This window comes from Plectropomus leopardus, chromosome 24 (assembly GCF_026936395.1).
Source record: "Plectropomus leopardus strain MGB_pleo_1.0 chromosome 24, ASM2693639v1, whole genome shotgun sequence".
In the NCBI taxonomy this organism is placed as follows: domain Eukaryota; kingdom Metazoa; phylum Chordata; class Actinopteri; order Perciformes; family Serranidae; genus Plectropomus; species Plectropomus leopardus.
In genome coordinates, this window is record NC_142199.1 from 542,427 (window position 1) to 552,299 (window position 9,873).

The 9,873-nt window shown below is 42.7% G+C and overlaps 1 protein-coding gene across 3 annotated transcripts in view; it reads right to left on the reverse strand.

The window, feature by feature from the left end:
* LOC121966368 (uncharacterized) overlaps positions 1–9,873 on the reverse strand; it is a 43,619-nt gene extending 33,746 nt beyond the window's left edge. For 2 of the 3 annotated variants that reach the window (XR_015775886.1, XR_015775885.1), the window contains exons 1-5: positions 7,755–9,873; positions 6,485–6,706; positions 2,756–2,922; positions 1,677–1,705; positions 1,272–1,304 (exon numbers count right to left, since the gene is read on the reverse strand). Coding sequence is in view for 1 of the 3 variants with exons in the window: in XM_088074551.1 (XP_087930677.1) it covers positions 1,272–1,304; positions 1,677–1,705; positions 2,756–2,922; positions 6,485–6,706; positions 7,755–7,851 (548 nt within the window). In the remaining 2 variants the exon portion in view is untranslated. The remainder of the gene's footprint in view (positions 1–1,271; positions 1,305–1,676; positions 1,706–2,755; positions 2,923–6,484; positions 6,707–7,754) is intronic. The other variant, XM_088074551.1, reaches the window with a different exon arrangement.

The window sequence follows — 9,873 nt, forward strand, 5'->3', positions numbered from 1 at the left end:
GTAGTTTACATATACACTTTTTTGTCATTTATAGTTTTATGTAAATGACATATTTATGTGTAATTTACCTATATACTCACATATATCTGATTATATATGTATATATGATCTTTTTGTATCTAATGACACGTGTTGGTATACAATGACATATATGACGAATGGGTGAAGTTTATTTCGGTCGTGCTGTCAGTTTGAGCGGTTTCTGTGTTTAAGGCTGGTCACTAGTCAGTGGTCAGTGTTCAGTGTTCAGTGGTCAGTGGTCAGTGGTCAGTGGTCAGTGTTCAGTGGTCAGTGGTCACTGGTCAGTGGTCAGTGGTCAGTGTTCAGTGGTCATTGGTCAGTGGTCAGTGGTCACTAGTCAGTGGTCATTGTTCAGTGGTCATTGGTCAGTGGTCACTAGTCAGTCGTCAGTGGTCAGTGGTCATTGGTCAGTGGTCAGTGGTCATTGGTCAGTGGTCAGTGGTCAGTGGTCAGTGGTCAGTGGTCAGTGGTCAGTGTTCAGTGGTCAGTGGTCAGTGTTCAGTGTTCAGTGGTCATTGGTCAGTGGTCAGTGGTCAGTGGTCAGTGGTCATTGGTCAGTGGTCACTGGTCAGTGGTCACTGGTCATTGGTCAGTGGTCATTGGTCAGTGGTCAGTGGTCACTAGTCAGTGGTCATTGTTCAGTGGTCAGTGGTCACTAGTCAGTCGTCAGTGGTCAGTGGTCATTGGTCAGTGGTCAGTGGTCAGTGGTCAGTGGTCAGTGGTCAGTGTTCAGTGGTCAGTGGTCAGTGTTCAGTGGTCAGTGGTCAGTGGTCATTGGTCAGTGGTCATTGGTCATTGGTCAGTGATCAGTGGTCATTGGTCAGTGGTCAGTGGCCATTGGTCATTGGTCAGTGGTCAGTGGTCATTGGTCACTGGTCACTGGTCAGTGGTCACTGGTCATTGGTCAGTGGTCAGTGGTCATTGGTCAGTGGTCAGTGGTCAGTGGTCATTGGTCAGTGGTCAGTGGTCATTGGTCAGTGGTCAGTGGTCATTGGTCATTGGTCAGTGGTCACTGGTCAGTGGTCACTGGTCATTGGTCAGTGGTCAGTGTTAAGGTGGTCACTGGTCATTGGTCAGTGGTCACTGGTCATTGGTCAGTGGTCAGTGGTCAGTGGTCATTGGTCAGTGGTCATTGGTCATTGGTCACTGGTCAGTGGTCAGTGGTCATTGGTCACTGGTCAGTGGTCACTGGTCATTGGTCAGTGGTCAGTGGTCAGTGTTCAGGTGGTCAGTGGTGTTTGCAGGCCTACCTGCAGGGCGGCGGTCCTGAGGTGACGGGCACACTGCAGCAGGTGATGAAACAGCACAGGTGTCAGAAGTCTCATTCATACTAACTGACATCACATTTTTCAGCAGTAGTAATATTAATATTAGTAATATTTTGAGTCGTTAAAAGTTGTAGCTCTGGAATCAATAACTTCATTAAAGAAACTTCGAACTCTCGCAAAGCAACATCAGATTGTTTTTAACGTTTGTCAAGAAAATAAGACGGTAAGGAGTCAAAGACACTTAGCTTGATAAGACGGAGAATTTGTGTCGACTCGTCACTAAAAGTCGATGTCAAATGTTAAATTAATAACTTTTTGTAACAGCTTCGTGAAAAGAGGCACAACAACACATGACTATGAGACGTTTAAATAAACACATAAACTGACCTGTTCATCTCCGCTGCCATGGCAACCCTCTGAAATAAAGAGTCACATCGTCAGCAAAGAAAAGGATCAAAGTTTGTAAATTATAAAAAGAAAAGCACAAACACTCTGTTGCTCCGCAGCGACATTAAAAATGACACGAACAGGCGAGCTGAGGTCAGTTTGAAGTTTTACTTGAAGATTTATCACGAGCTTACCGGATATCGACATATATATTATATTTATTCAAAGAGAAGTGAAACAGATTTGGATCTTTAGTGAAACGCCCATCTCTGTTGATATTTTGGTAAATTTTATACATGAAGTTTTTGAGAGGAAAAATGCTTATTCATTTCATCTAACGCCTCGATGTTATTTAGTTTTTTATTAAGTGAAAAACAAAACGTATAGTATAAAGATAAATCTGTCTTTTTTATTGAACATATTGACAATGTGTGTGTTAGTGTGTAATCTGCAAATATGAAAAAACTTCCACAAATACAACAAACGATTCGTAAATTTAAAAAAAGCTTCTTTAAAAATATAAATCGGATTTGCAAATATAAAGAGTCATTCAATAAATTAAAAAGAGACTCAGCATGTTTAAAAAAAATGCAAATCTCTAAATAAAAATGAAAATATTACTGACACTAATCTATCTCCATAAATTTGTCAATTTTGTCATGAAAGATAATAAAGTTCATTTGCCATTATTACATTTTACTTTTTATTTATTAGTGTGACGATTTGTTTAGTATGCTGTTTTTTGATTTTGTCATTTCTATCTTTCTGGTTTTTCATTTTGCAGGCACAAGTGGGCTTCCATACTTTTACACTACAAATACAGAACAAAGATTCGTAAACATACAAAAACATTTATATATTAATATAAAACTGATCTGCAAATACACAAACAAGTGTTTGTCTTATACCATGTATAAAAAAGTATTTTATACATTTTACTAGTTAATATTTTGATTGCTTATCGTAGTACATTATTTGATTATTTTTTTATATTATTATGACTATTATTTTAGAATTTTAAATGTTATTTTTCGTTAAATTTTATTTGTATTAAACAAATTTTTGGTTAAAATACTCACACTCTTGATGAGGCTGATGTGCTCCTCTGATTGGCTGAAGGAGCGTCCGATGTCCATGACGCCGACGGAGCCGTTCATGCAGCGAGCGACCCAGTCCTGGTACTCGTCCCGCTCCGGCAGCCGGTCCCAGAAGATCTTAAAGGCCTCCCACACCGTCTCCTGACACACTGAGACACAAAAACGTCTCCTGACGCACTGAGACACAAAAACGTCTCCTGGCACACTGAGACAAACATGTTTTATAACATAGCAAGACGATTACGTGAATATTTCCACAAATAACAGGAAAGTAATTTTTATTTATTAAAATTTATTTTTACAAAATGTAAATCCATCGTTTCGGACAGCGCCGTGTTCATTTTTTGGGGATATCCAAAGTTTGGGTTCGGTTTGGTCGGCGGGGCTGAAGTGTGTCAGCGTCTCGTGCTTGTGTGTGTGCTGCTCCTGTTTTTTTATATTCTGACGCACGATGTTTTTCACACACCAAACAGTGAAGATAAAAACGGCTAAATTCACCTGCTGACTCAGCAGAAGCAGCGCCGAACAAACGTCAACAAACATCAGCTGATTCTGACTGAAGGTTGTCTCGGTCCACATGACCTGAAGCCTCACACAACACAAGCCAAACCGTTTCCACGACGACCGTCAGAGACCGTCAGATCTGACAGAAAGCTCCGGAGACACGCAGCAAGGAGGTATGAGGAGTTTGGGTTTTTGTTAAAAGACTCCTGAGATCAACACGTGAACGTCCACGCCTGTTTGTGTCTCAGCTCAGAAGTGTCTGACCTCAGATCCACATGAGACTGAGTCAGTCCAACACCAACGCTCATCCAAGGCCCAAAACAACCTCAACATGTCCGGAAAACAACCTCAACATGTCCTGAAAAAAAACAACTCAACATGTCCGGAAAACAACCTCAACATGTCCTGAAAACAACCTCAACATGTCCGGAAAACAACCTCAACATGTCCTGAAAAAAAACAACTCAACATGTCCGGAAAACAACCTCAACATGTCCGGAAAACAACCTCAACATGTCCTGAAAAAAAACAACGTCAACATGTCCGGAAAACAACCTCAACATGTCCAGAAAACAACCTCAACATGTCCTGAAAAAAAACAACTCAACATGTCCGGAAAACAACCTCAACATGTCCTGAAAACAACCTCAACATGTCCGGAAAACAACCTCAAAATGTCCTAACAAACAACGTCAACATGTCCGGAAAACAACCTCAACATGTCCTGAAAAAAAACAACTCAACATGTCCTGAAAACAACCTCAACATGTCCAGAAAACAACCTCAACATGTTCTGAAAAAAAACAACTCAACATGTCCGGAAAACAACCTCAACATGTCCTGAAAAAAAAACAACCTCAACATGTCTGGAAAACAACCTCAACATGTCCTGAAAACAACCTCAACATGTCCGGAAAACAACCTCAAAATGTCCTAACAAACAACGTCAACATGTCCGGAAAACAACCTCAACATGTCCTGAAAAAAAACAACTCAACATGTCCTGAAAACAACCTCAACATGTCCAGAAAACAACCTCAAAATGTCCGGAAAAAAAACCAACTCAACATGTCCTGAAAACAACCTCAACATGTCCGGAAAACAACCTCAACATGTCCGGAAAACAACATGTCCTGAAAACAACCTCAACATGTCCAGAAAACAACCTCAAAATGTCCGGAAAAAAAACCAACTCAACATGTCCTGAAAACAACCTCAACATGTCCGGAAAACAACATGTCCTGAAAACAACCTCAACATGTCCTGAAAACAACCTCAACATGTCCTGAAAACAACCTCAACATGTCCGGAAAACAACCTCAACATGTCCTGAAAACAACCTCAACATGTCCTGAAAAAAAACCTCAAAATGACCTGAAAACAACCTCAACATGTCCTGAAAAAAAACAACTCAACATGTCCGGAAAACAACCTCAACATGTCCGGAAAACAACCTCAACATGTCCTGAAAAAAAACAACGTCAACATGTCCGGAAAACAACCTCAACATGTCCAGAAAACAACCTCAACATGTCCTGAAAAAAAACAACTCAACATGTCCGGAAAACAACCTCAACATGTCCTGAAAACAACCTCAACATGTCCGGAAAACAACCTCAAAATGTCCTAACAAACAACGTCAACATGTCCGGAAAACAACCTCAACATGTCCTGAAAAAAAACAACTCAACATGTCCTGAAAACAACCTCAACATGTCCAGAAAACAACCTCAACATGTTCTGAAAAAAAACAACTCAACATGTCCGGAAAACAACCTCAACATGTCCTGAAAAAAAAACAACCTCAACATGTCTGGAAAACAACCTCAACATGTCCTGAAAACAACCTCAACATGTCCGGAAAACAACCTCAAAATGTCCTAACAAACAACGTCAACATGTCCGGAAAACAACCTCAACATGTCCTGAAAAAAAACAACTCAACATGTCCTGAAAACAACCTCAACATGTCCAGAAAACAACCTCAAAATGTCCGGAAAAAAAACCAACTCAACATGTCCTGAAAACAACCTCAACATGTCCGGAAAACAACCTCAACATGTCCGGAAAACAACATGTCCTGAAAACAACCTCAACATGTCCAGAAAACAACCTCAAAATGTCCGGAAAAAAAACCAACTCAACATGTCCTGAAAACAACCTCAACATGTCCGGAAAACAACATGTCCTGAAAATGACCTCAACATGTCCTGAAAACAACCTCAACATGTCCTGAAAACAACCTCAACATGTCCGGAAAACAACCTCAACATGTCCTGAAAACAACCTCAACATGTCCTGAAAAAAAACCTCAAAATGACCTGAAAACAACCTCAACATGTCCTGAAAAAAAAACTCAAAATGACCTGAAAACAACCTCAACATGTCCTGAAAAAAAAACTCAAAATGACCTGAAAACAACCTCAACATGTCCTGAAAAAAACCCTCAAAATGACCTGAAAACAACCTCAACATGTCCTGAAAAAAAACCTCAAAATGACCTGAAAACAACCTCAACATGTCCTGAAAAAAAACCTCAAAATGACCTGAAAACAACCTCAACATGTCCTGAAAAAAAAACTCAAAATGACCTGAAAACAACCTCAACATGTCCTGAAAAAAAAAACTCAAAATGACCTGAAAACAACCTCAACATGTCCTGAAAAAAAAACTCAAAATGACCTGAAAACAACCTCAACATGTCCTGAAAATGATGTGAAAATGACCTGAAAATCAGCTGAAAAAAAATTAGGGGAATTACTTCATTGAGCAAAGTAGAGACAAATGGAGACAAAGGACTACATTTTTAATTCAATAACTATGTTCTTAAAATTATGTTTCAGGATTTTTTAAAATATTTTGACAACTTAAGCACTTTTTCGAGGACTTTTTTTAAGGTAATTTTTGGGTAGTTTTTTTTTTTTTTTAGTTTTTTGTTTTACAAAAGTTGTTAAAAAGTGAATTAAAGCTTTTTGTTGCGGTGAAACTGATGAAATCAACTTATTTTTCTCTAAATTTGGGGCCTTGAGACTCGGCGTTAAGACGAGTTTTCTCCGCGCAGCTGCTCTGAGTGACCTCTGACCTCTGAGGGATCGCCCGCCTTTAATGACGGCAGACTCGGGATTAACTCGCCCGGATCAGAGCTTCAAACACCTCTGACCGGACCTGCCCAGGCCCCGCCCCCCAGCCCAGGCCCCGCCCCCGTACCTCTGAGGTGGAAGAAGGTGAGGTGGTTGGCGACGGCCTGGTCGAAGGTCTCCTGGGTGCAGAACTTGACTCCGCTGGGGAACAAAATATTCCTTTTTCTGCGAGTGAGAGCGGCGTGTCGTCGGTAAAGAAGCTGATCTGAGTCCACGAGTCCAGCGGGATCCTGCGAGTCCACGAGTCCAGCAGGATCTTCCATTTCTAACGTCCACTCCCGCGTCGCATCTGCAGGGAAAACACAAAAGATTTACTCTACAATTTATATTTTCTGCTGTTTTCTGCTTTAAATTAAATTAAATTTTCAGTTTTAAGGTGGATTTCCAACATTTATCTCACAGCTGTTGTAATTTTTTTTTTATCTTAAAAAGAGTAAATACACACAGGACAAATACTTTCACTGCTGATACTTTAACCCTTTGAACCTTGAGCAAATTGTCTTGATTTCTTAAAAAATAAAAACATTGGACGAAGACAATGAAGACAAATGGCCCCGAAATTTGCAAGAAATTAGTGAAAAGTACAAGAATGTATTTAAATGACCTGAATATTGGTAACATTTTTCCTGTTTTTTTCTCTTTTCATTGACACTTTCCCGGTTAGTGGCAGTATTTGTACCTGTGTAGCAGTATTTGTACCTGTGTGGCAGTATTTGTACCTGTGCAGCAGTAGTAGTAGTATTTGTACCTGTGCAGTAATAGTATTTGTACCTGTGCAGTAGTAGTAATTGTACCTGTGCAGTAGTATTTGTACCGTAGTAGTATTTGTACCTGAGCAGTGGTAGTAATTGTACCTGTGCAGTTGTAGTATTTGTACCTGTGCAGTAGTAGTATTTGTACCTGTGCAGTAGTAGTATTTGTACCTGAGCAGTAGTAGTATTTGTACCTGTGCAGTAGTAGTATTTGTACCTGTGCAGTAGTAGTATTTGTACCTGTGCAGCAGTAGTATTTGTACCTGAGCAGCAGTAGTATTTGTACCTGTGCAGCAGTAGTATTTGTACCTGTGCAGCAGTAGTATTTGTACCTGTGCAGCAGTAGTATTTGTACCTGTGCAGTAGTAGTATTTGTACCTGTGCAGTAGTAGTATTTGTACCTGAGCAGTAGTAGTATTTGTACCTGTGCAGTAGTAGTATTTGTACCTGAGCAGTAGTAGTATTTGTACCTGTGCAGTAGTAGTATTTGTACCTGAGCAGTAGTAGTATTTGTACCTGTGCAGTAGTAGTATTTGTACCTGTGCAGCAGTAGTATTTGTACCTGTGCAGCAGTAGTATTTGTACCTGTGCAGTAGAACCCTGCCAGCAGCAGAGCTCCGGCGGTCCACAGCAGCAGCCTCCCGCTCCTCGCGGCGCTCCGTCCAGCGCTCCTTCCTGCCATCTCTCGGTGAATCTGGTCGTCCGTCCGGACTCTGCGTCTGGGTTTCGGCGTCCTCAGCTCATCAGCCGCTGCGTCTGGGTCTCGGCGTCCTCAGCTCGTCAGCCGCTGCGTCTCGCGCCCGTCCATGCGGCAGGTCCGGTGAGCGGTGAAGTGTGGCGGAGCCGGCGTGGCGTCGGGGCGCTGCTCGCTGCTCTCTCAGGTGAGCAGATGGGAGATTTTTTCTCTTTAATCCGATTTGTTAAGCTGCTGGAGTGGATGACTGTCAGAGCCGCGCGGTGCTACAGGTCAGTCTTGCTTAAAGGAAACCAAGCGGAGTGATTATGGACAACGGCGGGGGTCACACTTCAACAAAAGTTCAGCACCAACAGTCCGTTATCTTCCAGTCATTCCAGTTTACATCCCGAAGACAGTAAAGTGTTTCTGGGAAGCTCAAAGACAGGAATACTGCCACTGAGTACCAGGAGTACTGCCAACTGCATTCCTCTCAGCTCTGGCCCAGCAGCTTTCGTTGGATATAAGATCGAACTGGAATCCAGCTGGAAGCCAAATCATACTGAGTCGGAACATTTCAGACACCCAACTGGATCCTGACCAGAGTCCGGCCAGAATCCAACTGGAATCTAACTGGAATTCAGCCAGAATCAGGCCGGCATAAGGCCAGAATCCAGCCAGAATTCAGACCAGAATCCAGCCAGAATTCAGACCAGAATCCAGCCAGAATTCAGACCAGAATCCAGCCAGAATCTAACTGGGATCAGGGCCAGAATGTAGCTGGGTTCAGAGGCGTCAGGTGGCTGGTCAGCCAGGTGGTCGTTAGCGCAGACTGATCTGAGGATTACCTGAACACCCTGCGAGGTCACACTCTGCATTAAAAGGTCAGAGGTGATCGTGGAGCGCATCGGAGCCGCTGCTTTCCCCCGCTCGTTTTCACTAAACCAGTTTAAACTCTGGTTCTGGTTCCAACTGAGGCTGATCTCAGTGGAAAAAAAACGTAAAAACACAAATGACAGAACGCGTCCAGGATGTAAAATATTATTAATAAAAACAACATCACTAAAAACCTGATGATGGTTAATGATGACACGAGGAGTTTATATTTGATACTTGTGTGACTCTGGTTTTTTTCTCTCAGCAGACGGGTGATTAAATTAGAAACTCTATAATTGGACCGGTCCTCCTGCGGACGGTGACCCCCCGCTGCGCCACCGTCAACAATGGCGGGCATCCTTTATTGGATAATGGGATTAACGGGAGACGAAAGAAAACTTCTAAAAGAATCCAACTCTGCAGCTGACTGCAGTATTACCAGGCAATACTGTCCCTGTTTCTGCAGTATTTTTACACGCTGACATGTTTCCAGAGACAGACGTGGTTTTGTGAAGGACTCTTCTTCCAGCAGAGAACCAGGATCAGTTTCCCGTTCTTCAGGACTCTGATTATTTTTGGGAAGCGGGATGGAAGCTTCACGGAGTCCCTAAATCTGTCTAATCTGAACCTCCTGTCGCTCAGATTAGCTACTCTACGGTAACTGAGGCAAAACACGAACTCACCACCGTCTATGGAGCGGGACCGGACCGGGCACAGACCAGGACCAGACCACAGTCAGACCAGGACCAGACTGGCACCAGACCGGGACCAGAACCACAGTCAGACCAGGACCAGACCAGGACCAGACCACAGTCAGACCAGGGCAAGACCAGGGTCAGACCAGGACCAGACCGGGGCTAGACTGGCACTAGACCGGGACCATAACCACAGTCAAACCAGGACCAGACCAGGTCCAGATTAAGGCCAGACCAGGCCCAAACTGAGGCCAGACCAGGGTTCAAAGGGTTAGAATAAATCGTGCTAAATAAAGGTTGATTATGGTCAAACACGTCCGCTCACACAGCTGATCTGCTGTTTGTCCTTAAATGTGTAAAATCGACTTCAGCCTTTAACCCCTTCTCCTCCAGTCTGATCCCATTAATGAGCTGGAAGCTGATTGGTCCTCAGCAGGGGGGCTACGCTTAAACCCCAAGA